Source organism: Harpia harpyja, chromosome 6 (genome assembly GCF_026419915.1).
Source record: "Harpia harpyja isolate bHarHar1 chromosome 6, bHarHar1 primary haplotype, whole genome shotgun sequence".
NCBI lineage: Eukaryota > Metazoa > Chordata > Aves > Accipitriformes > Accipitridae > Harpia > Harpia harpyja.
In genome coordinates, this window is record NC_068945.1 from 15,222,055 (window position 1) to 15,249,390 (window position 27,336).

A 27,336-nucleotide genomic window follows, 5' to 3' on the forward strand; every position below is an offset into this window, starting at 1 on the left:
GGACAAAAATCATCTGTATATGGATAATCAGCAGGTCTTTGCAGTCTCTGCTGTGCTCTGGTCCTCTCACAAGATGATAAGCACTAAGTGGGAGGAGTGAAGACAGTATCTTGCGGTAATTGACTATCTATTGACTGTAAGCATTTTTGTGAAATTCTGATAGCTAGTTTTTGCTGAACAGTTTTTGAATTCACATGAACGCCACAAAGAAATTTATGAGGTTTCTTTTTTTCACTAAAAGGTCCATTCCACTAAAAGCCACTTATACTATCTCCTTCCTTTTCTCTGTTCAAAAATACAGATGGAAAAAGTTTTATTTTTTATATTAAGGAAGCATTCTGCTCAGGTGCCAACTTGACCCCTGTGTCTTTCTCATCACTGTATTATAATGACACCTTTCAGAAATAGCCAGGATTGCTACACAGAGTATCTGATTTTCTCCTTATCACTAGAGGGCTGGCAATTTTATAAATTAAACCAGCGTGCTCCTGTAAGCACTATCTGCTTGCTGAAGTCAGAAACTCAACACACGCACCCCCAACCTAAAAAGATGTATTTCTGAGAATTAAGCTATTACACATAGGAACCCCTCTTGTGGTAAGAAGCTGTATGTCTTGTGAACAAGTATGTATGTTCTCAGTCACTCCTGCAATGCTTTTCTCACTCTAAAAGTGACGTTGCTCAGATTTTTCTTTCTAGTCTCTCTCTATTCATCTTTGCAGGATGCTCCTTTGAAACAGCTAAATGTAACAGTCCAAGCTATTGCAGGAATCCAGCTGCCAGAACCAGGAATAGCTGTAGCCATTTTCTGACTCCACAGAGGCTTGCAGTGAGTCCCTGAGCTCTCTCCATTTCTTGACATGTGGTCAGTAGCAGTTGGTGGATGTGCATAACATCTGATTCACCCATCTAATTACCAGCCTTCCCCTGATCTGTACCTGACCTCATAGAATATGTAACATGAAGGGATTGGAGGTAGGTCTGTGTCCGAGCTTCCCTGTCTATCATCACCTGTGCCACCCAACTCCTCACCAGAGCCACATTAAGAGCAGAAACAAGCAGCTGTAAGAAGAGGCTGGAATTGCATGGAAAATGAAGATCAACATAGATTCCTCATCCAGGAGTCCAGCACCAATGCAGCTCACCATAGTCACAAGGACCTTGTCTGTACACAGACGTTTACCTCAAACCTGGTTTGAAACCAAGTGCATTAAATCTATGCAAACCTCCCAGTCCAAATGTAATGGAGGCTTACCCTCCCACACTGTTTAACAATAAGATACCTCCCTTGCAAGAGGCTCAGCTGACAAGCAGTAAATCCAGTCATGGTAATTTGGTTACTTTCCACCTTGTGCGCTTAATTGACTTAAAAATTTACCATTACATACATCAGGTTTAAATCATATAAAAAGGGCTTACAAAGAACAGAGTGCTTGTTCAAGTGAATCAGTTTAAATACCAGTAGACAAGATGTTGTCTCGTGCTGGTAGAAGAGGGAAGTACTAGTATGGAGTAACAAAACCTTTGAAGAAGCCCTGCTTTTAAGTACCAATTTTCAGCACCTCTTTTATGGCCTCAGGACAAGAAGAACACAGTCTGCCTAGAAGATAACCTCATGCTAGAGCAGTCCTTGTTGTTGGCTTAAAAAATATCCACATTTAAAATGGGTCATGAGCTATCTTAAAGGAAACTGAGGCATGTTTTCAGCAAATGTCAGAGAAAAAAAAAAAAACACCACCTGAATAAATCTTTTTTTAAAAAAAAAAAACAAAAGACAGTCACAACTAGCTGTTGAGTTACAGCCTTCCCTTGATTTTCTATGTCAACATGACAAACTTGCTGGCTTTTTTTCAACAGACTACCCAGGAAAGACTATTAATAAGCAAGTTTATTTAGTCCAACCAACAGGTTGTGACATAAAGGGGAAAAAACCAACATCTATTCACATTTTCTTAATATCAACCAAGTTGAGGCTAACCTTTAACTGTCAAATACACTACCCACTGGTTTATACTTTCCAATAAACGAAAAGAAAAGCATCCTGCTTACTTTTCCAGTTCCCATCACCCTCGCTGTTCCCCAGGAAGAGAAGGGCTCAGCTGCAAGGCTGACACAACTACTCGTCCTTCTAATCTGTAGCTGTATCACTTCTGTTAACCTGACCCTCTGGTCACACTGCATGCCAGCATCCTCAGGGACTGTCACCAGAAGTCTGTCACCAGACTTCTTTTCTAAGGAGCAGTTTCCTACTGACCTTATTTCTGGGCAGGAATATTTCTTGAGCTGTGTGCTGATGAATTAAGTTGCCCAAGAAGCACAGCCACCCGATGCCTCCATTCTATGAAAGACCTTGATCACACAAGGACAATCTGCTGTCAAGGAGGATTTTCTTTGCTTAGCAAGAGCTAATAAGTAGGTTATGATGAGAGAAATAAAGCCGCTTATAAACATTTATCTTCAGTAATTAAAGCTTTGTTTAAAGGCAGAAGCCAAAAATGCAGGAGCTAATTGACCAAAGGAGACGCTTCTGCAAGTTAAAATCAGTCTGGAGTTTCATTTGCAAATCACATTTTTCCTCTATAGTTCTTTGAACCGAGCTGTGAAAGGGTAACTTTGCCCAGGCTGCCAGCAATTTGATAGTGTTTACATACTATGCTTATTCATGTTTAAAACTTGTTAGCATTTTACTTCATTTAATCTATTAACCCTGCAAACAAATTGGCCTCAGCTTTTTAAAGGGAAATCTAATCTTCTGGTTATCTGGTTTAATTTCAGATATTAGATCATAAAGATGTTAATAAAATGGAAACCTACACCCGGAAGCAGATGCTCCTAGAAATCCACTGGCTAAACTCATTTTCATGTCACTCCTTAAAGAGTCTCACATTAGGGTAGTAACTGCAATTTCTATCGTGCCAAATGACTTTTACCATTCTGAGCCCAGAATACCCTGAAGAATAGCGACACAATTAAGCAACAAGTTCAACAATGTTCTTATTCACTAAAAAGAAGGCGTTGCAAAGTAACAGCTAAGAGATCATACCCATCCGAGCCTAGAAATCTGCAGTTTTAGAGTCTGCTTTTAGTTGCTCTCTTCTGTTCAGAGCAAAAGTAAATTAACCACCACCAATGCTCTCCTTCCACAGCAGCCTCTACTCAACACCTCCTCCAGACACAACGTTGTATTACCACAAGCACAGGGCAGTTCAGACCTGGACTCAGGACCCCCAGCCCCCATCCAGCCCCAGATGCACTACCCATAAGTAGCTGCTCAGTCTCTGGGTCCAGGGTGCGGGTGCTATGGCAGGGAGGCAGCGCAGGGCAGCCCTGCTCACTTTGCTCCCACCTTCCCTCTTTTGTATGGGAACAACACGGTATTCCTTTTGCTTTTCTTTAAATGAGATTTATTGCAGAGCACTATTAATAATAAGGCCTTTTTTTAATCAAGAGGAGAAAGGTTAGTGTAGAATTTTCAGCCAATTCATTTGTAAGCATGTATGTTTGTGCAATGAGGTACGCACAATCCTATGGCCTGAGAAGGCTTTACACAATGAACTAAATTAACCCTGCCTCTTGTGCTAGTTGTGGATATCAGGCACATGTGAAGTGACTAAACAGCCAAGAGCTCAATCATACACTTACTGTCTAGAAAGAAATAGAGATCAACTGTGTTTGTTTATGAAGAGAGACTGGGTTAGGAATCTAATAAGACTAAGCAATGGTTCATGCAGGTTTTTCTGACAACTGACACTGGCTGCCCAGGTCAATGAAGATGGGGGATTGCCCTGCCTAAGAAAGAGTCTGACAGAAGTAGACCCAGGGACCAAGAACTGAACCTCCTTTATTCTGGGTTGTTTTAGGACAGTGTCTTTGGTCTCTGCCATACTTAGTTAACCGAAGGTAACCTACGTGAAGGGCTGATGTACTCCTTGCCTAGGGACAGAAAATGCTGCTGGAGAAACTGAGGTGCCATGTCTGCCTCCAAGGGACACACATACCTATAGTCACAGGCAAAACGCTGCTCCGCTGTGGGTGGTACAGGAAGTTTGAAGGCTCCGTGCCTTTACAAACCTTAGGCCAATGTTCAGTTAATGCAGCTTTGTGCATTTCAAGTTTCTGAAATATTTCATGTGAGAAAATTCAGATGGCAGATATGATTTACACCATTCAAAGGTACAATGACAGATGCACAGAGCTGCAAGAGCGCTGCAGGCTACCCTAGCTTAATTGACTGCATACTGTCAATTTCCACATAAGATATTAAAGAGATGTTATTTTTCAACATAAATGTCACAGGACAGCCATTGACACTTATTTGTACTATCCTGGCTACATTCCTTCAGCTTCATGATTTTCTTTGTGCAGTGCCTATGCTTCAATCTACTTCTGAAAATCATAATAAAATACCATGTTGTATTACTCCTCATATGGTGCCCTTTTAAATACGCATGCTAAAATTGTCAATAACAAGCAGCAAAAGCTGTGCCTCAATGCCCATATTTATTAGGCATTTAATTTAATGTTCATTAAGGACTTCGGTCTAGTTAAAGCTAATAAAAATACAGTAGGAAACAGAAGGGCAGACTTCCCTTTGGCGCTGGGTGGGTTACCTGGTTATAGGCTTAGAGGGGGTGCTTTTCACCCAAGAACTTCCCAAATTCCTTGGTGCTTCCAAAGCAAACCTGCCACTCTGTTGAAAGAGGTGAAAGACAGGGCACTTTGCCAGCTGTCTGGGTGCTGGATTTGCGCTGTCCTCCTAAAAGCTTGGCCGGTATAGTAGATGTAGTACAGAGATTACAGAATGATCTTTACATACATATGGGATTAATATCTGAAATACTAAAGAGCTGATTTTGTTGTCTGCTTAGGAGCTGCAGTAAGGTTAGCTCAGTAAACTTTAAATTCTCTATGTCTAGATGTTTGGAAGAACAAAGCTTCTTTTACAAAACTTTTCTCCATAAGGACTTTAAAGAAAATATAATCTGCAAAACACACAATGGTTGTAAAATTAAGTGGCAGGTTTTAATCAGCTTTGCATATGTTTGGTTATTTCCTCCAGGGCATCTGAAATACTACAATAGCAAAGATTTGTCTAGTATCCACCTTCACTTGAGAGTGACAGCAGTAGCGCATGCTTTAATGAGCCACTGGGTCATGCTTTTCTGTCTGGGTTGAGAATGAGCTACAAGAACTGCAGGAACAGCCATCAGTGCAATGTGAAGGGCCAAACTCACCTCGACAACCCAAATAATGTCCTGTCAGTCTGGGAATTCAAGGTAGCTGTAAAGACAGGTTAACAGCTGCAGCACTTTGCTTCAATTTGTTCTCAATCCTCACGCACTTCTAATCCAATTTATTCCTTGTATTCATATTTAACTCCTAGGCAGAAAATGTCACGTCTCAGCTCTACCAGAAGGTGTGTATTTTATGGAAAGACAAGCAGAAAACCTCAAAGTATTTGGAATTTCAGGACATATGAAGTTCATGGAGAGATAAAACCACTGTAGATCTTGTTTTCATAGCAAAAGAGGCTTGGATCAGACAAGGCGCAGCCCTCAAGAGGACAGAGGCCCAACATTTTTGGAAGTACTATTCTGAAATAAATCATGAACATTGGGAAATGACATGTTAGGCATATGCATCCAGCTTCTCTTATGTTAAAATATGCACTCCTTGAAAACTTGTATTAAGGTCATATTCTTCATTCCATTACACAAGCCTGAATCAAAGCATGGTCTCTGAAAACTCTTAATAAAAATGTAACCAGACATTTGGGAACAAGACATGGGCAAGTCCTAGTGTTTCAAGAAATAGGGGATAATTAAAAAGGAACCATCTAAGTTCATTCCTAAACTCTCAACACAGTTTAACACTTGTCACTATGTACACTCTATACCAGAGATAACTCCATTACAGGAATGAGAAGCAGTTTCAAAAGCTATTTGTGGTCATTCAATGTTGATCTAACATGAACACTCACTTACTCTCAACTGTCCTGGACAGGAGAATGGAAATTGTCCTCTTTCTGTGGCTGACAAGGATGACCTTTCCTTGCTTTCCAGAAGCATTAAAATGCTGTGGCAACAAATGTGTCCTGTCTTACTCGTCCAGAAGATAAGCAACGTGCTTGTCATTAAGTCCTGAAAAGATGTACCCTGTCTGATCCTTCTGGTTTTACCTTCTTAACTTGGTGAATCAGCCCTTTGTATGTTTACCTGAGCTATACCAGCCTCAACAGGAGCACTAGAACAGTAAATGGCATGTTAAGTGCCTTGCTGGTTCTGTATTTAACTTCATGGGTCTGGACCGAAATTCACTTGACTTTTCAGTTGTACCAAGGTAAGTTACCACCCCAGGAGTCTTTCAGCCTGCTGCAGGATGCTGCCATCCCCAACCTGCAAGTTGGGTTATTTCTCTGAGCATTCCCCAACCTATGTCCATGAACATGAACCACACTGCCTCATAAAACTGTCTAAATGAGAGTCTGGAGAGAGTTTGTGATTGGACTGTTGGATGCTTTTTAAAAAAATGAATCTTTACCTACCACCTTTAATAATGCTATCAGGAGCCATAAAGCTTAATAGTAGTGTTTTTCTGTATGCCCTACCCACATACCATTTAGGGTATGATTAGTAATATCTGACTGGTCTGCAAGAAGATGAGCCCTTTAATCAGGAGAACTGTGGCCCCTGTCAGAAGATCCTACACAGCCTACAAAGTAGTATGGTGGTTTTAGAGAGTCTTTTTAGTGACTTGTGATTTGATTCTAGATAACCACTTCTCTTTGCTGTATTTTTACAACAGGATGACCAATACCTCTCCTTCCCTGTGAAATGACCTGCAATCCCTTAGGGAAGAGCATTTTGCAGGGCAAAGCTATGGTTCAGGTTCAAAGTTAAGCTTCAGCTACATGGAGACCACTCTGACAATGACCCTAAGACCTTCCTGAAGTCTGCGGTAGTGATGGTATGGCAACGAAGCAAATTGGATCAGCTTCCTAGTATAATTTTTAAAAGAGCCTCAACACCAGGGAGAGGTGAAAACACATTGCTGGGGCAATGGCAAGTCAGCCAGTCATAAAATTGTGGCTTAAGTGCTAAATAGATTAACCTGAGAGCTATTCTTTAGAGAGTTCAAGGGGCCAATTTTTGCTCTCAATTATACTGAAGTCAAGGAATTAGGTCTATTGTCACTTCAGGAAGTACTTCACCTCAGTTTTTGACTGCAGCTGTGTGCAGCTGTGACAGACCAAAGTGCATCAGCAAGGTTCACAAAGCACCACCCCTCCAGACACACAGACACACACACTCTACCCAGCCCCAGGCTAAATTATTCCAGTGTCAGTTACAACATCAAAATGACAAAATCTGGTGGTTTTTTTCAAGAGAACATACTTTACTGCCTAGGAAGAGGCACAAAGCAGCAGGTGGCATTTGTTTTTTCCCATGTTGAAAGAAGTCAGTCCCCTGTGCTTCAATTACATATGGGATTTTTCCTGTCAGTTAAGTGCAACCCATTTCTGTGACAGCCCTGATACTGCAGCACGGTATGTACCCTGTGGCTGGGAAGGCAAAGCATTCATCCAGCTCCTTCAAGGCTGCCACTGAGATAGTCTCATAAATCATCTGGCTGGAATAACTCAGGTAGGGCTTAATCCAAAGTCCACTGAAATCAGTGGAAAGCTTCCCACTGACTTCAGCCAGCTCTGGACCGGGACCTCAGGGCTTTATACAACCACCATCCCAGGCACAGGACTCCCTCTGCCTCTAAGGGGCAGGATAAAGACTTGGCTTTGCCGCAGAACAGTTAGAGGTGTAGCACATCCCATCACCCAAATGGCTGGTAGGGTCCTATTTTCCCTGACCTCACACCTGATCAGTACAAACCACAAGCAAAATGCTAGCAGACAGGTACAGTTAACACTGCCATACTTTGTCCTGGGTTTCCCAGCCTATGCCTGGAAAGCCTTGCTCCCCCATGAGGTACAAGAGCTGTTGGGTCCCTGCCAGCCTGAGCGTGTGCTGTAAATCTGACAGCCTGGGAGAAAGCTGGACAAAGCCCCATATGCCTGCTGTTGGCCACATGCCCCCTAGACAGGTCTGCACTGCTACTCCAAACATGCTGATAGGCCTCCAGAGATCCCAGACAAATGCAAATAGTCAAAAAATTCTGGCTAGACAAAATTTCTGGGTGGGTGCAGCGAGCCCCTCTGAGCAATCCAGTACATACAGGATACCTTGAAATAGTAAGAGCTTAAAATGCCAGAAAACCACTTAGCATTGCTGAGTTAGTGGCAATCTATATCTGAGTTGCCACAGCATGAACTACTAGCCAAAGCACGTGACAGGGGTGAACCGCACTGTTGGTCTTTAAAAGACAGAGCCAGCCTCTCCTCAGGATCAATCCTAAGCATATCAACACAGAACGCCAGGGCTACACAGCACAACAAACCATCATTTCCAACAGCTTTCTAATGGGAAAAAAACCTGAAACACAAAGCCTAACATCAGCCCTCAAGGATCGAACTTGCACTAAGCATCTCCAAAGATTAGACATAAGTGGCTGGACATCAGCGGCTCCGGCATGACAGACACTTGGGAAGATGATGGCACATGTATCCTGACCAGTCCTCACATGGCCTCTGGCCCCTGGGGAAGAGACAATAAGGTCAAGTCACTCCCTCTCGGGCACATGGTGCATGAGTCCATGCTGCTACAAGGCATCTTCACCCCTCAATCTCTCTTGGGCATGGGCATCAGGCTGGAAAGAGAGGCTTTCCGTGCGCCTTTATCCCAGGAAATAGCAAAATGCGTCACTCCAGCTGGCTGAGTTACAAATACTGCTGTTTGACATGGCTGCTTGCACTTCTAGGTTTACTGTTCAACTCAAAGGAGCCTAAACACTGTCTGGGAGACCTAGCAAACATGTTACAGCCTACACATAATCATCCATCCCTCCATCTCCCAGCAGAAATGCTTGCAACGAGCAGTGGTTTCCCAAAAGCAAGGCTACAGCCCACTGATGGGAGGGTACAGGGAAATGCCCTGTGCCCGAGCAGCAAGTACCAGTGCTCAGAGCTGATGGAGCATTTTCAGCCTCCACGCTGCTCTTTAGGACCACATGATTCACTTGATAAAACACCTGAAAGTATTCAGACAGAGGTCTGGCAAGCAGATTGCTGTGGTTTAAGATGTGTACACAAACACATTGTAGTCGTATTTTCAAAGGTGAAGATGATCCCCAAATCCTTAAAAATCTGAATTCACCAAAAACAATCCAGCATGACAGATTCATTTGTTAACAACTGCCCAAATGCTGCTGCCCTCAGCTCGATACGAGCGGCACAACGCAACGGGGGCAGATGCTCAGCTCCCCCCTGCTGTTGCCCCTCTTGGGGCAGGTTTTAGGAGGTCCCAGCTCTCAGAGTCACATCTGAACTTGAGAATCAGGCTCTGTTATTGTTAAGGCAAACCAAAAATAAAAAGGCCAGACTAAATTATTTTTAAGATCTCAAGATTTTTAAAGCAGTCTTGTGACTTTTAAGGGGTCTGACTCATGATACTTGAATGCTTGAAGTTGGCAGCAGCAGCAGAGGGAGTACAGCAAGATTCAGCGTACAACAATTTATTGCTAAAAGCCTTCAAATGTGTGGGAAAGGGCAGAAATCGCGCTTCTGCAGCGATTCGGCAGAAAACAGGGACACGGGCCCAAACCCTTCTCCTCCGGCCAGGCTGCCACCGAGCTCACCTCCTCCACAAAGGTTACCGCACAAAATCCCAGTAAAGCCACCACAGACATGACAAAAACACTTCCCAAAAGCAGGCATGGGTGGGTGGGTGGGGAGGAGGAAGCTGTTTCCCATGTCAACAGCCATCACTTTCTGGCCCAGGTGCTTGGCTTCCCCATCACGCAGGGGCAGGTATCACCATCAGCCTGCAGGGCTCCCCAGGGAGGGCTCCTTCGAGGGACACCGGTGAGCTGCTAATTGCAGCTTTTGCCTCCCCAGGGCTCCGGTTTCGCCGTGCGTGATCAGGGACTGGATTGGGGCCCATGCGTAAAATTGCAGGCCACACGGTAACTTACGGATACACCTGAAGTCCTGGATTTCAGCTTCCATGGCGGTGAGGGCAGAGCCCCTTATCCCCAAACCCCTGCATCTGTCACTGCCTCCACAAGCCGGCCACACCACATCACTGATGCCCAGAACACCCCACAGCCTCTGTACGCTCACGTAAGAGATTGGATGCCTTCACAGGGAAGTTCAAGTGATGTTTTTCCGTAGTAGAAAACAATTCCCGAACTACAGCCCCCAGGATCCTCCACAGGCCACCCACGGCCTCTGTTAGCAACAAACCCTAAAGTCTTGGCCTTTCCTTAAAAAGATTTTGTTAAAGCACAAGTATACTAGAAGTATATAAATACCACGTGCTATACCATGCACTAGCACTAGCTCTGCAATCCCTCCCATGCTGCCCAACAAAAACATATTGCCCCAGGCCTAGGGGGAGACCTGGAATAAGAAGGCAGTTTAGTGCCATGGCACATTTCCTTCTCTGCCTTTTGGGGGGGGTCACGAACCAGGTGACAGCTGCGTTTTGCAAAGGGCGGCGGTTGCCTCATTTCCTTTTGGCCACCACAATTCACATGAGTTTATTTATCTGCAGGCAACGCTGCTGCTGCTTTCCAGAGCTCACAGGTTCAGCTTATAGCCTGATGAGCTCATATACCCAGTTCTGCATGGCAACACTTCCTTCAGAAAGGAAGGTGGCTATTGCATCTCATCTACCTGGGATTTCCCCCTCAAGCATCATCAACATCCATCAGAGAGCCCTGCTTATGTAGCAGGGCCTTATTAAAAAACTCAAAGCAGGTATACAAAATATATTCGGTATTACATTCTGCTGACTTCCATTTAAAACTGCTCTGAAAATGTATTTTCTCCTACAGCATTCAGGAACTGAAACACCATGGTTTTGTCAGCGTGTGGGAAAGACCAGAAACGAAAATGAAGTCCATATTCAAAATTAAATACAAAAATGAGAACAAAATGTGCTTAAGCCTAAGTTCCATTTTTTTTTAATCATTGCAGTGTTAATAAACTAAATCAAATCTTTATATCAGAGAAGACATTACAAAAATAAATGGAGCCTGATTTTCTCCCTGCTTACTCCAGTGTAAATCATGGGAAATTCCCTTAAAGCAAATGGAACTGTACAGGTGTAAAATGGGGTTAGTTAATGAAATGTTATTCCCAGTATTTTCATATTGCTTCTTTCATAAATTGACATCATTATACCCACATCAAGTTCTGTTCTCATTTGCACCAAAGTAAATCTGTAATAACTGATAGCAAATGCTGCCCTTGTTGCCCACATAAAATAGCTGTAAATGAATAAAAAGTGACAGGCAGTACAAATACAACAGTAATTGCACAGTAATGGCAGGCAATTCACAGATATGCTATACTACATATACCAAGTGTATCTCAGCTTTCAACTGATATCTTATAATTTTAGCTCTATGTCTGAAGAGACAAACACAATCCCTTCTGCACAGCACTCACATGGCATCTGAGCATGAGTTTTCCTATCAATAATTTCACGTGGCCATAGTTCACCTTCACTGTTTACATTTATCCATATAACAAAATAAATAGAAGCCAGGGCATTTACAAAAGCCTGAGGGAATTAGACACTAGACACCCCTGACTTCCAGCCTCTCCCACAATATCAACTAAAGCTATTTTACGGCACATATCATTAGCAATGACTCTTTGGTTAGCTATAGCATACTTTGGAATTTTGGACAGAAGTCCTCAAAGCCACTGCTAATCAAAGGCAAGCCACCAGCACCATTTTCCATACGTAATACCTCACCTCTCTGCTTCAAGGCGCATTTCCTCACGCTTTTGCCTCCTGAGTTCTCTGCGGCGTTCAAAGTCATCCATCGTGGGTGTTCAAGCGTTTAGAGCTCTGGAAAGATCCAAATCTAAAAGGGAGATGACCACTTAGGTGAGAGAGAAAACACAATGGATGCATTTAACCGAGTCCATTTAGTTTTGTTTTGCTTTCTTAACTTCACTGTAACTATTTTCTTTTTCCATCAAAAAATTTAGCTTCCTCAGTATTGTTGAGATAAACAAAATTAGTGAAATGCCTTGTAGTATAAACATAGCCCATGCCTGCATTTAGTTTCCTAGTTAAAACTAAATCAACATGCTTTAAGTAAGGACTGTATACATCTGCTAGCCGCAGACTAGATATTTGTAACGTCACAGGTCTTTTCTACAAACAAAAGCAACAATTGAGCAGGATTTTAACTTTAAGCTTCCAATTTTTACTGGAAGGAGAAAAAACGCTCTACAAGAGCTTTCTTATTTTCTTTAGTTGCACAGATAATTAAAAGTTTTGCAAAGGTTAGTTCTTGTCTGTCCATTCCCACCCCCCCTTCAAAAAAAGGGAAAGGAAAATGAGAAAAGAAGAAAAAGAGAAAAAAGGAGAGAAGGAAAAAAGAAGAGAAGGAAAAAAAGCCGCAGCTTTTAAATACCACCCAGGAGGAGCCAAACTATGTATAAATCCTACTCAAAGAACCAGAAGCAGCAATATTTTTTTTGTAGTTTAATCCACGCGTTTTCCTGTGCCCTACCTTCTTCTTTATGATTTAGTCCATGAAATATTTTCCCCTTTACAGTTCTTCATATACAAAGCCTTTCCAGCCTTGGTTTATATCCCATCAAGCCGAGTATTACAGAATTCCCCTGCAGCCCCCAAACCAAAAATGACTACCAGAAAAGGGAAAGCTGTTCTCTTTTTGTCCCTGCTTTGTTTACAGAGCTGTCAGTGGTTAGTTAAACTCTGCCTGGAATCTGGCATTTAAGGCCTGCTCTAAGATTGCTTCCTGTGCAGGGCTGGAGGCCTCAGCTTCCTCTGCAATCCTAGCCTAGGCGCTGCACTCCGAGGATTTCCACCCCCCCACGTCCCCCCCACAAAACGTTTTCCAGCCCGTTAGTACAAGACCAGCCATTTACACCGCAGAGAAAGCCAGCGTGCAGATGCAAACTGAAATTTTCAAAGGTGGCTTATGAACTGCTTGCCGTTTAAGGAAAACAAAGCCAAGGTGCATTTGTAAATTATTTGAAGTGCGCCGTTTGCAGATGTAGATCTGTCTCGCGGCTTTATATTCCTGCCCGCTGGTGCAGCGTCCAAGTGCCCTCCCCGTAAAATCACTGGCAATAGCAAAGCCTCTCATGACTTAAGGGAATCCGTGGCTTTTTCTGCCCCCTTTTTTGTATTAAAACACTGCTGAGGGCAGGGGTTTTGCGAAGGTTATTTTATTAGTTTACTTTTCCTGGGGGTGTTTTTCTTTCTGATTTGTTCCTGGATTGGGGGATTTAAAATGATTTAAATTTTTGTTGTTGTTGTGACTTTCTTCGTGTTTGGCTGGCTGGGGTTGTTTTGTGGAGGTTCAAAGGGAAAGTTAATTCTGCAGATCTAATAGTGACTTTGCAATTGCTGCTTTTTTTTTAATGCACAATTAGACGATATATATAAAAAGCAAGTTGTAACAAGACATTTGTTCAAATCATGTGTTTATTCTTACCACTATGAACCCCTTGAAGAACACAGAACAGCAAATCTGCTGTTTTCATCTCAGCCTACGTGTGCAGCTAAATCCTGCCTCAGTTCCTTTGCTAGAGGGCCCTGAGTTGCAGGACTGATGTGGTTCCCCCCAGCTGGGAGACGATGATCAAAGGAGGAACGGTACACTACAGAGAGCAAGTTTGAAGCAGCGTGCTGGGCTTCTGTGTACAGAGGGCAGATGACAGTGTCCGCAGGAACTAAGACTGCACCAGGTAGCAGTATTTAGTCTGTGGAGCACAGTCACCATCAGGGATTTAAAATATAAAGAGCTGACTGTTAGGCTGACACCTTGTGTGCTAGAACTGAGAATCCCAAAGTTTTTTTCCCCCACTCTACCTCCCCATAGCAGACACGCTTTGCCATCTGATTTATTTGCACCTTCATCACTTCTTACACAGCCAGGTACATCCCTCTCTCCACATCTCCTGATTAAGGTACATTCCTTCCCACCCCCCAGCTCCAGACTCTGTGCACCCACATTTTCCCCATCCCCTTTCCGAATGTCCCAGCCAATACCTCTACCCCTTCCCCTCTTACATGGGCCTCAGCACCATCTCTCATCTCCAAAAGCTCAAGCTGTCTTCCTCATGAGGAAAGCTGAGGAGGATAAGAACAACAACCCAAAACTATTTCTGTTCTTCCTCCCCTCCTTCCTTCCCAGGAACATAGGGGAGATTACACAGCAGTTACGAGAAGTTCCCTGATGCAACAACCTGTCTTGATCTACAGGGTGCTTTTCTGTTGTTCGATGAAGATCAGATGGATAGACATCTCGGGAGGGTGTCTAGGGTTTATTAGAGTATAGTGTCTCCTCTAAAAGAACTGAGGTCCAGCCACTTCATGGCATTCAGATGACTTGCAAGTCAAATCCCTTTTTCAAAAATGAGGAAGTCACTTGGGAAATGGGGGTCAGGTCAACAGTACAACCTTTAGTTAGCAAAGCCATATCAGTGCAAGAAAATGAGTCATCACCTAGAAGGTCTACTTGAAGAAGTCAACTATTCAGTGCTGTTTACTCTCTTCCCCGAAAGGGTTTGTTATCTTTCAGCCTCTGAAAACTACTAGAAAATAACTTCATCAATCTCTCTAAAAATGTTTCCTATTTCTACAAAAAGAGAGTTTGAGTGTTCTTGCCTCTCAGAAGATTTGAAAATTGCTTTGCTCATAGGTGAAGGTACCAATTATTTGAAGTATTTTCTACAAGCCATTTTTGGGAGCATGCACATTTTGATGCTACTTTTTTTTAAATGAAAATTGTTCATGAGTGAAAACATCCTGGGCCAAAATGTAACACTCCACCCACCTCCACTCCAGGGTCTGCCTTCAGAGCCAAATGTGAAAATGTCTCTCTGTGTGACCTTCCCAGGTGTGCAAAAAAAATTTTTTTGTACTCTTCGATTGCATCTTTCTTTTTTTCCTGTTATACTTTTTTAATAATTTGGTGTCATACCAAAAAAGTTGCATTTTTCTGAAAAGAGGAAAACTGTCCTTAAGAAAACTGTTTCAAATCAAAAGTAATGTTTCATTCAACCACAAAAAAAAAAAAAAAAACCAACATTCTTTCGTTTTATTGTAAATATAAAAATTTGGGTTTTCAAAGTATGATGGAAAATGTTTTGATATCTCAATTTTTTTCTCTGAATTATTTCCAGGTATTCTTTTCACCTAATTCAATGAGAAGTCATCAATAAATTTTAAAGAAGCAGAAATATATAAATTTTTTTTTAGCAAATAGAAGTAGATGTCAAACTATTTAATCAGTTCCATTCCCCTGACATCCACACCCATATGCAAATTACTAGAGTATGGGCTACTCTTACACTGTGAATGGGTACACCACAAAAATTATCATTCTGTTGCTTCTACCTTAAAACAAGACCCTCAGCATCTTTTCAACCTTTACACAACTGAAATAATACTGAAAGACTCTGAAGCGAACTCTCAGGAGTTTTCTACCACCAGACTCAGAAGAGGGACCTATGGAAGAATATTACAAAGATCTTTGACCTTGCTTCCTTTTTTTTTTTTTTTTTTTTTTAAAAATACCTCTCAGAAACTACTGAAGATAATTCTTGCTGAGGAACTCAGATTTTCCACAGCCTCACATACAAGGGTCTTCTCAGGGTCCCTACCTCTTTTGATTCTGAGACTGAACCTTTAGATCACAGGACGTCTGATGAACCCTGTGGTCTTCCTGAAGACATGCTAAGACTAAAAGAAGACAGATAAGCAAAGTAACTTACCTACAACATTTACCAGCACTGCCACATTACTTGAATCAGAATCACAGTAATGTGCCCTGCAAATACCATCTCCCCACAAAAACACTCTTCATTTCGAAAGCAGTAACAGTCTCTCTCGTTTTCATCTCTGCACTTCACATAATGCCTTTGATCTTCAGCTGACTAGCTTATTACTAAAATTTGTTGAGTTTTTCATTGTCTTGCTAAAAAGTGCTTCCTTCAAAGACAGCCACATGTAATCCCTCCTGGTACAAAACACATGCATGCAAATCCCACTCCCCTTTATGTCCCACCCCATGAGAGAGTTTAAAATTTTGTCATCTTTCAGCTTTCATCAGGGTGAAGAATCATAGGAACGCACAGTAATTATAAATATATGACAAAATATTTTAACAGTAATTAACTGGAATATGCTCTTTGAAAGCAAACAATAAATTGGCTAGGTAGAAATACACACACAACCACATATCTGTATAATCTGTATCCATCTGTATGGAGAGCAAAATAACCTCTTGCTCTGGCTCGGGTTTAATACTGTCCTCACCCTATTCCCAGCACTGATTTCAGAGACAACTCAGTACCCAGGGCGCCTTAAAAAACAGATGAGCTACACTGGTAACAAGCAAGTGAAAATGCGAACTACTACTCAGGTCTTTAAGAAACAAAAATATCTGTCTTTCAAGACCTGCCAGTCACTTTTCCATTACACTGTATGAGCTCCCAGACTGCAATGTTTATGCTGAGTCTCTGCACCAGTTTCAACTTAGTTGAGCCAAGAAACTTCAGGCAGAGCATATTCCCTAATATAGCACATCTATGTATTGCACAGGGCTCTACGCTGGCCACACCTGGTGACAGCATTGTGCGAGCACACGCCATCTTGCATCCCTCCCAGTACAATGAAACAATTGCAGATTTCCTCTTGATGACCTTCAGGCCCAAAGAGCCTGAAAGTCATGCCTGTTCCCTTAACATGGGATTGCTCACTGCCCTGGTGTTGTGAATGCCCAGGGCAAGCTTCACGCAGACAACTGCTAGGCAGATTGCAATTTCTGATGACTACCCATGCAAGAGAGCATGGATCAGAGCTCTTGCCAGAACCCCTCTCAGCAGTTTGGCCTACTCTTCATTAAAGAATGAGGGCTGAAGGGGAGCAAGGGGATTCGGCCTTTGGTTTCTTTGTAACAAGAGAGATTTTCTGCTAAATTCCTTTCTTATCTCGTTAAAGACAGCCGCATGCACTGTGCACCAGGTAGCTCTCCTTCCTTCCTTAGCCCAGCAAGCGTCTCACGCTTGTGACTGAAGTGGGGTACCAGCACAGACCCATCCTGCACTGTTGTAGGACCCCTGTTCTGTGGGAGCTGGTAGAAATTTTAGGACTCACAGGAAGCACAGAAAAACGCTAAAGTAGTTAAAAGGACAATACCAGGTTTCTTCATGAAAGAAACCATGACCAGTTCCTAGTCTTTCCTTCCCTCCCTCCCTCATCCCAAGCAGCAGGAGGCAAGAACAGTGTGAAGAGAAACGGCTTCAGGATTTCCAGGAGAACTCAAGTAACACAGTGCAGAACAAGGAGGCCAATGAGATATCATGGCCCAGCGCCTAGCATTCGGGTGAACCCAGCAGCTGGGGATACTCCTGCTTGTTTCTACCTCTGATTTACTGTGTGGCCTTAGGGACCGAGCCTCAGTCAATATTGTGCCTCTTAGTCCTTATGTTATCTCCACCAATTGTAAATTCTTCTCACTGTGCATTTGCAGAAGGCTAAAGCACAACCAGACCGCTGGTTCAGTCCCAGCCACTAAATGTAACTGTAACATCAGTACTAAAAAAGCCGTATCCTACAAATAGAAACATCTGGTGCAGAAAAGGGCTGAACAAAGGTGATAAAAGGAAATTCTTTCTGAACCTTTCCTACAGAGGCGCAGTAAAAGAAAGGCTTCCAAGTCCAACTACACAAAGGTTTTCTACGTGCATGCAGATGGACCTCTGACTTCTGATCTGTCCTCACTGCAGGATCGAGTGGTAACACAAGACCTAAGTTATTCTGTCATTGCCCTCCTTTTTTTTTTTTAATACTCCCACAAAAAGGATCAAATGTCTCATTAAAGCTTGACATAAACTGATACTACAGGCAGCTCTGCGAGTTGTAAGCCCATTAATCCAAACGTCCCATTTTCCCATCTGTCTCCACTTCAGTTGTCCCAAAGCCCTGGTGTGGAAGTATAGACCTTTCAAATGTCAGTAAAGGACTGGTCAGTGAGAAGCACAAAGAATATTTTGCTCCAGCTGGCTACATGCCATTGCATCCACTGTATCCCTAGGACTACCATTGCCCTTTCTTTCTACCTCCTCCACCTCAGAAGTGAAAACAGAACCTCTTCATTGCCCCTTTTGCAGCTGAGAGCAACTCAGCAAGCAACACTCATTGTCTAAGTGTGACTTGTTTAATCTGGCACCCACAAAATGCAGGTATGACAAGCATTCTACTGCAATATCTGGGAGAATTAGAGTTCCTTAATCTATCTTCAGTCAAAACAAATAAATCTGTTTTCTATGAAAATCTCTCAGAAAACATTTGGAAATTATTTTCCTCGCTCCCCTTTTAATTCTGCATTAGAAGCATTCAGTGCCACTCAGATCTTTCAGAAACAGGCACAACTTCATTGAAGTCAAAAGGTGGAGTTCAATGGATTGATTTGTCCTTTGTCACACCTCATGCATACTCTTTCTTTAATCTGAGATGTTGGATATCACTGGCAATCATATATTACCAATAATAAGGCTTACGTTTAAAGAGGATCTTCTTTCCTCCATAAATTCATTTTTAATGTTCCTTTCATGTAAAACCACATCTGCAATTATTACCGTAAGCTTGGCCAAGTATTCATGTTGACTGCAGATAATGAACTCTTATACATATATATACACATACACACATACTCATTATCAAGCAGCTTTATTCCTTCCCAAACAGAATAGCTCATTTGGGACTCAAGGCAAAATAAACGTATTAGGTCATGTGAACACACGGTTTTATTCCAAGCTAGCCTTGTTTCATCTGACCATGCTTCTTAGGACTTCCAAGGAAAATTCATCAATGGCAAACCAACCACGTGCAGTTCATACTTAGCATCAGAAAATCAAACTTTGGAGGTTTCTCAGTCCCAATTTTTGTTCTCAGAACATTTCACTTCCATCTACATGTGTATGTCCAAATCACATCTCTATGAAAAGGAGGCAGAGAATTACCTAGAATTTCAACAAGGAAGTCAAAAACCCCATCTGTTAAAATCTCTGCTTGTGGCATAAGGTACCTTTCTCAATCTCACCTTTCACAGGAGTAAAAAAAGTTTATATACATTGGTGGGGCATTTTTAAACCTGATTAACATATTAGTTAACATCTCTGTAGCATCCTGAGCAAAACTATGTAGTGATTATGTAGAATAGAGAATCCCATTTGGTGCTCTGCAGATTACTGATGGCCCACAGGACCACACCATGGTCCAGGCCCTTGATTCAAAGAGGTGCTGAACAGGTTTCACCTACCCTGGCTACAGCATAGGTTACCACAGTGAGTACCACACATGTCCTTGCAGGTGCCAGGCCCTGTGCTGCCCTCCTGCTGCTGCAGCATGAACCACGTGAAAGTGTTGACAGGGAGCTTTTTATAGGACATTGTCCCTGCCACAGATTTCACTCCTTGGGTCTGCAACTGAAAGATCCATGGCTTTAAATACTTGTTCAGGTCCATCTCTCATATCCATGATCTAATTCAGCACTGGGGAAGGAGCATTACAGAGCTGCACCATCCCAGAGGCATTAGCAAACATCTAGCATGCTGCTGCTAACACCGCAATACACTTCTAAGCATGCAGCAGTAGGACCTATCATCTCAGAGCCAGTCAGTTGCAATAGAAAGTCTCCATTTGTCTTTATTCCCTTGGGCAGGCTGAGTGCAGGTATGCCATTTCTACTCCTCCCTCATCTTTCTCCTACTGCACATTGACATAAGGGCCAGGCAGAGCTTTCTCTTGACATTTGGATTTGCATATACTGGTCCCACCCCTGATCTCAGTGACATTTATCTATCATTTCCCATTAGCAGACAAAGGAAGAAACAAGACATAGCTGGAAGCTGCTGGCACAGACACTGGTTCTCATGTTAGGAGGATTGACCCTTGACTCTCCCCTTCAAGTGTCCTCTGAAGTATTTCAAATATGTTGTCCCCAAAGATCAGAAGATACTGAAATATTACTCATATACAGACTAGAGTTGAAATCCTGGTCCTGTTGGAATCCCTGGCAGACTTCCCAGAGCCTTCAGTCAGGGCTGGATTCCACCCTCACAGGTCAAATTCATCTAATGTACACTACAAAAGATCAGTGAGCTCACCCTGCATGTCAGAAACTGGTATGATCTCAGATTATGCCAATATAGGCTACTTCGTCCTCTCATGCTTTTGTGTACACACACGTAAAGGCAGAATTTTTTTACTCTTGCAGTGCTTACTTGTGGGAAAAATTATTTTTACTCATATCATTATCACTGAGGAAATATTTAGCCTTTGCTGCAGATACAAAGGGCAGCTGAAAATTATATTGCCCCTTACTACTGTTTAATCATAAGTGAATATATCCCAGGTAATGACAATGAGGCCCCCATCTCAAAGGACAAAACACACTGAAATCAAAGGGATTTCATAGTCTACAAAACAGTTTGAAAAAGTGCTTAGTCCCAAAACGAGCTCTGACTTGCATTCACTTTTTCTCTGCATTCAAACACTGGGAAGCAGGCTCATGTGATATCATTCACCAGTTACCCTTGTCTTTTATCTGCTTCTACCAGCGAAGACCTTCAGCTTCATCACATTAATCTAATCACAGGAATGCCCACATCATGCATTTAAGACCTCCTGCACGCTTTGTTGCAAATCTGTGGCCTGACTGTTGAAACTTGTGGCAATGCTCCAGCTGTTGGCCAGCTTCATCTCTCGCTGAAATCTCTAAGAGCAGAAAACGAGTGCCCATGCCAACACCTTCTGGTCAGGAGCTATTTGTTTCTTAATAATAGCAAAGAACAGACAAACATCACTAAAAACCAAGTTAAGTCCAGCTCAGACAACCAACGCATATTGAAGAAGAGAATGCATTTCCTCTTGCCCTACGCCAACTCTCCCATTGATATCTATTAGAGAAAAATCAGAGCATGGGAAAGAATATCACACAAGCAGAAGAAGCTGTCACGGCTATGGAAAAGCCAGTCTTCAGCTTCTGGCCTAGGCAAATAAAACTGCGACATTGTATCCATTCAATTTGTGCCTTTAAAGGCACAGGGAAAAGGAAAAATTACTTCTTCTTGTCAATGCTCTCTCATCTGACTTCAAGTCCTCTGGAGGGGGAGCTCAGCTGGCAGACATCACAGATGCACCACGTCCCCTAGTCCCACTGCCTGCCGCCTCTCTGAGGGAAATGGCATAGCTGCAAGCATGCCCGGTGGAGCATGCATCAGGGGAGATGTGTAGCAACACAAGTGTCAGCCAGGACAGAAAGCATCTGGGAGAGGAGCAGAGCCTGACCCTGAACTGGAGCTAGGTGCAGTGGAGATGCAGCTCAGGACAGAAATGCCCATAGGAGCTGATGCCCATGCACTGAGTGCTAATCACTGTGATGCTGTTAGTCCCTTCTCGATGTGCAAAGCCACAATGAGCCCACGTGACGAGATACCACCACAGTGAAGCAGGACAAGCCACGGGATCAGAAAGCATGGTGGGGGCTCTTGCCTAGTGAAGTTAGTAACCCAGTGATGCAGGCAGGAGTAACGCAAGACACAGCGGTCTGGTCTCCATCATGACAAGCAGAGGTTCACACTGGGAGCAGCAGTCACAGCTCTGGCAATAGGCAGAGGATCTGGGCTAGGAGCAAAGCAGGCATCAGCCAGGGAAGATGTTGCTCTGTCCAAGTGCACGAGCATTTCTTCTGCACCAGAACTGGCAAGGAAGCCAGCAGTAGCAGTGCAGCTCTCCATACTTGCCTCTCCACTAGAGAGAAGGGTTTTCCCCTCCAGGCAAGGAGCTGATCAGGGCCAGTGACCAGTAAGGCTGGGAAGCATCTGCCCCTCTGTCTTCCTGACGACTTCTACGCTGCTCCCATCCCTCTCATTTAGTGCTCCCCTCTTGTCCTACCCTTGCACCACCCCTGTTGACCTTCATGCTCCCATGTAATATTTCAACAACATGTTGTCTGAACTTATTTGTGTCCAAGCAGGTTTTATGAATGTTTTAGCACTTTACTCACACTCTTTCTCTGCATCTCTCAGGTCCTGAATTAAAAAGCTAAGGTAATGCTGCTAAAAATAATAAAATGTTCAAGCAAGTCTAAGGTAAGGTTCCAACAGCAACATTCACTCAGCCAGACTTCAAACTCCACATGTTTTCAGGAACGCATTTCAAAATACAAAACCATGATATATTAAGCTACATAGTCATAAAAAAGTAATAGAAAATAATATGGAGATACAATGCAGCCAGCTTACTGTGGCTTCGTTTTTGTATTTTCAACCCTTTTTCTTTTCCTGTTAAGACATGCAGCCCTAGGATCCAGCTCTGCCTAGCACTGAGCATCATAAACTCTAATGAGAGTTAAGGGGTCTCACTTGCTCTATTTTGAACCAGCAATAAGCAACAACACTAAGTTTTAGTTGTCAGCCCTGCATTTCTAAAGATAAAAGAAATGCTACGAAAACATACCCCTAAAGTTCTTAGGTTTGCTGATCTTACTAGTTGTGCCCTAAGAGACACTAAGCATTTTGAATCCAACCAGTTCCTCAGAAGAAATGAATGATAAATTTTCAAGATCTTGCCTGTTGCTCTTGAACTTTAACGAATTCATCTTCCCTCCCAGTATCTGTACACTTACTTTGCACAGACACAATGCATGTCACCGTGATAGATACACTGCAGCTGTAAGTCCAGTTACTCAATGACAGAGCATCATGGAAATCTGTGGAATTCTACCAGGAATGAATCTAGATGCAGAAATTTCTACTGGACTTTTCTAGCTCACACTTTTAAAGTCATCTTTACCAATGAAACCCAGATTGTTTCCTGCCAAGTAGCTCTATCAATTTATCTCTAATGAGCAGCAATTCTGTGTGATTTTGGTTCAAAATTGAAGCACGAGGTCAGTGCCAGCTTCAAAGAGCTAAAGCAGGGCAGCAACAATGTAAAGCCTTTCAACAGTACAACTCAAACAGGGTATGACAAAATAGATGCTTCTCAAACTATTTTCCATATTTGAAGTTTACATCATAGACCCCACTTTATGCTGAGTTTAGCTGAAAGCAAGGAAACACTAACACAACAATGTCACCAAACCAGAAGACCCAACAGCAATGAGCCTTTGTTACAACAAAAGCAATAAGCAAGATAACACACTTGCATGCTGCACATGAGCCAGCATAAAACCTGACACAGCAAGATTACGGTATTGCCAGCTCCCCTCATGAGACTCACACAGAGAGTCTTGACAATAATCTGACTGCTATCTAGACACCCAGGCACAAACACTTATTGCCAGCAAGTACCACGACAGCAGTACGTGTGTACATTGGTAATGTTGTATGTGACTGTGCATTGCTTCACCCTGCAGGGCAACAGCATCACCAAAACTTTCAACAGAGCCTGGCTCAGAGTCAATTAAACATGACAAGTGAGACCTGACAGTATCCTGTGCACTTAGTATCGAGAGCACACAGACATACATACTTACTTTGCATTAATTTGACAAAGGAAAGTTACGCTTGAGCACTGTATCAAGCCAACAAATTTTGCAGTTGTTTAACTTTTTTAGGAACAGTGCCTCAGACAATATCTGTGTGGTCCAGAAATGAAAATGTTTAATTTCCCTTCAAAAAATAAATGGAAAAAAAAAAAAAAAATCTCTGTACCGCACGTCATCTGCTACCTTTCCCTAAGTCCTCTTCTGTAAGGATCCAAAACTCCTATGGGGTCTCCTCCAGCCTTCCTTGTTGCCATGTTAGGTCCACCCAGCTCAGAATGAGACACAGAGCACACATGGCTAGTCACAGTCTAAATTCTGGGCACCAAAGGCACAGGAAGCACGTTTTTCACAGTCAACCCACAGAGCAGGGTTGTATGTGTACAAAGTGTTGGCCAAAACCAGAAATACAAAGGTAGAAGGGGAGGGAAGGGAGGACAACTTCTAATCTGTTTGTAAGTGCTCTACAAATAGGAAAGCAGCCTATGTTTACTAAGCAAACTGTTTTTCATAACTCAGTCACGTCGTCTTTAGTTATGGGCTAGCTAGAAAAAAAAAATTGTTGAACTCAGCCTTCAAATCTTACACCTTCTTCAAAATGAATAAAGCAGAAATAATTGCATTTGTGACTGGCATGTGTGCACCGAGGCCTCCCGATGGTGATGCTTCACAACTCACCAGATCTGATGGCTCTACAGGAGTGGAGTACAACTAGGGAGACAATCTCTCCAAAGATACGCTATTAAATATGTGGAAAAAAGCATTAGGAAAGAAAGGGAACAGAGGCAAAAATGGGAAAAGAGGTCTGAAAAAAGAAATGGACTCTGGAAAAGATGTACAGGGAAAGATCAAACTAAAATCCCAGATCATAATGCTTGCAAACTTGGAGGAATTTTACAATCCATACCCCCAGATAAAAATCCTGAAAACAGCTTGCACTCTTAAGGTGAACAAAGGAAATAAAAGCCAGATCTGAAATTCATAAATAAACTTGAGTAAACTAGCCAGTGCTTACCTGGACCAAATAAAACCTTTACAACTTGTAAATACTGACAAGTGTCACTTAAGATATTATTAAAGGATTCCCTAAATATAAAAGGCAGGTTGGTCTGCAGTTAAATCTTTTCTCCTTTGCTTTTCCAATGCTGAAAGTAATTGAAAACAGAAGATGTGCTTCTTGATGTAGCCTAACGTTTTTAGGAACTGAAAGTATAAATGTTAGTTATATAGCTGACACTGCACTTCCAGTTTGTACTCGGTTGCACCCATATACCTTCACACAAATCCAGGTAAAAAACAAAAGCATGAACACTTACAGTCATATAAAATACATGTGCAATATACCCTAAAGCAACTATTAAGTGATACCACTTGCAAGACACCCCAAATAAAAAAAAAACACATAAAAATGGCACCAGTTCTTCTCCTGGCCAAGGAGCGTTGGAGAAGATGCAAACTCATAATGTACTTCTTTCAAACAAAATGGTGTCACAAATGACATTAGAAAAACTCTGCCCAAAGCAGTGTTGTATAGAGAATACATATGATTGCAAAGTCTGAAGGATGTGTACGTACTTCAGACAGGGCATGTATCAGGAACAGATCTGAATTTTTACTATCTTTTCTACTGCTTTAAGTCCATATTATTTTGGTATTCACATTAAAAAGGAGACAGAAATATCTCTGGAGATGACTAAGCAGTTTCTCAATTTCTATTAAGTACCAAGAAGCAGTCCTGCCAATTTATTAATATTTAAGTTTCTACAACTTAATATGAATTTGGTTCCAAGAACTACATAGGTCTCCTTAAAGTATGTGTAGCAAGAAGTCAACGCTGTGCCAGCTGGCAGATTAAACAAGCCATTAAAGTAGGCTCCTACTGAATTTAAAGGATTGTTTTTCATCTTTTCCCTCTCTACTCCTCTACATCCAGATGTATTATTTAGGGAATATTTTCCAGTCCCAGTAAGAAAAAGAAATGCCCTTGGCACTTAATGAGTTTTTCCTCCGATGTGGTCTCCTGCTGCACTTGGAATTTATTCCATTACTGTATGGCTTGCAATGATCTTAAAATACCTCTGCCTACATGAAAAGACAGGGAAAGTGTCTTTGGGGTAGGTATGGTTCTTCATTCAAAAGCAGGGACAGCCTGGGGTGATTGATCTTAGTGGATGATTTCATTCAGACCACCATTATGCCGGAATGCCACCCCACAAGCCATGCTCCTGCAGCCCCTTGTGCAGGAGACAAGCACAGTTACCTGCACGTTACAGTTGGGAAAAGCAGAGCACGCTAGGATTAAGGGGAAGGCCAAGACCAACCTGGAGCAGGTTGGCAAAGCAGCTCGTTTCTCTGCAGTCCCTGCAGGACTTCAGTGATGAGAAAAAAAACCCTGGTAAAACCCTGTGCCTTCACAAAACAGAGCCCTTCAACATATCATTTTTCCTTCAGAGGTTCAAAAGCTTATGTGAACTTCATTAAAGCTATCTGAACTTCATGACCTAGCAGTATTCAAAGGAAGAATGAGTCTAGAATAAACTCTGGTATTAAACCAGCCCTGGTGTAATTTATAACAGTATAACAGTTATATAACAGTATTTCAGACAAAAATGCCCCCTGCAACAGTTTTCCAGATAAAACTTCCAAAAGATCAGAGTTGTATCTGCTCCCTGTGGCAATTTCAGACTGACTGGAACTACAGGCAGCTGAACAAGGAGCACTGGCTTTTGAAATACCTGGAAAATAATTTTATAAAAATTGAAACAGAAAAAAACCCACCACCTAGGCCTCCCTCGGTATTTCAGTTCCTGGGTAGTAAAATGAGTTCAGTCCCATAAAATTGCTACTGAACTAGAAAACAAAAAGGCCTTAAAACCAAGTACAGGCACACAGCCAGAGCCTGAGATAGCCAGCTCTGGAGCTTGACCACGACTCAGAGCATCTCCCTCCCCGGGAGTGAGAAGCCCCTCCAGGCTCCCTCTCAGGCCCCGTCTGGTCCCACAAAGCAAGCAGGCCCCTAAGTCCCAGGCAGACCAACTCAGCAACCATCTTGGCCCATGCAACAACTTCAGAATTTGGATCAGAGTTTGATTTGCCAGAATTGTTCTGGGGGTCACAAATATTCTCTGTCCCCTTCTTAAGGGGCAGTTTAATTCTTAATTGCATAAAGCTAAAGTGTAAAAACTGTATTTTGCATGTATTCTTTGTTTCTAATACCCGGTATCCATAAGGGGACTCCCTTGCTTGGCTAGCAGTCGGGATTCATTAGACCTTTTATGATGATTCTTTCTGTTGTGCAGATATATGATGAGTCTCAGATGTTTAAATAGCATATAACAGTGCTCCATTGACCTTGCTGAGTACAGTTGGAGGGAAAGAAAGGTAATTTTCCTCAAAGAAATGTTAAAAATGTGTCTCCACTATAGCACAGATGCAGAGGATAAAGAAACTCCAGAGGGATTAAAATATTTTAGATTAATTTGGAAGAAGGCCATATTGTGTGAAGCCTGGTTAGTTTGGGCCTTTCCAATTCCACGCCATATAAACAAACCTATTTAAACTGCATTTGTTAGAAGGAATGTCTAAAAAAAAAAAAAAATCCCCCAAAGTAGTTGTAACTCAAATGACCTCCAGTTCTGTATTCTCTTCTTACTGCCTAAAGAACAAACATAT

The 27,336-nt window shown here is 42.4% G+C and overlaps 1 protein-coding gene across 14 annotated transcripts in view; it reads right to left on the reverse strand.

The window, feature by feature from the left end:
• CALD1 (caldesmon 1) overlaps nt 1-27,336 on the reverse strand; it is a 198,254-nt gene that overhangs the window by 85,235 nt on the left and 85,683 nt on the right. For 13 of the 14 annotated variants that reach the window (XR_008235505.1, XM_052789228.1, XM_052789223.1 and 10 more), the window contains one exon: nt 11,877-11,988. Coding sequence is in view for 13 of the 14 variants with exons in the window: in XM_052789228.1 (XP_052645188.1) it covers nt 11,877-11,947 (71 nt within the window). In the remaining variant the exon portion in view is untranslated. Of the gene's footprint in view, nt 1-11,876; nt 11,989-12,645; nt 12,876-27,336 lie in introns of those variants that run through there. The other variant, XM_052789226.1, reaches the window with a different exon arrangement.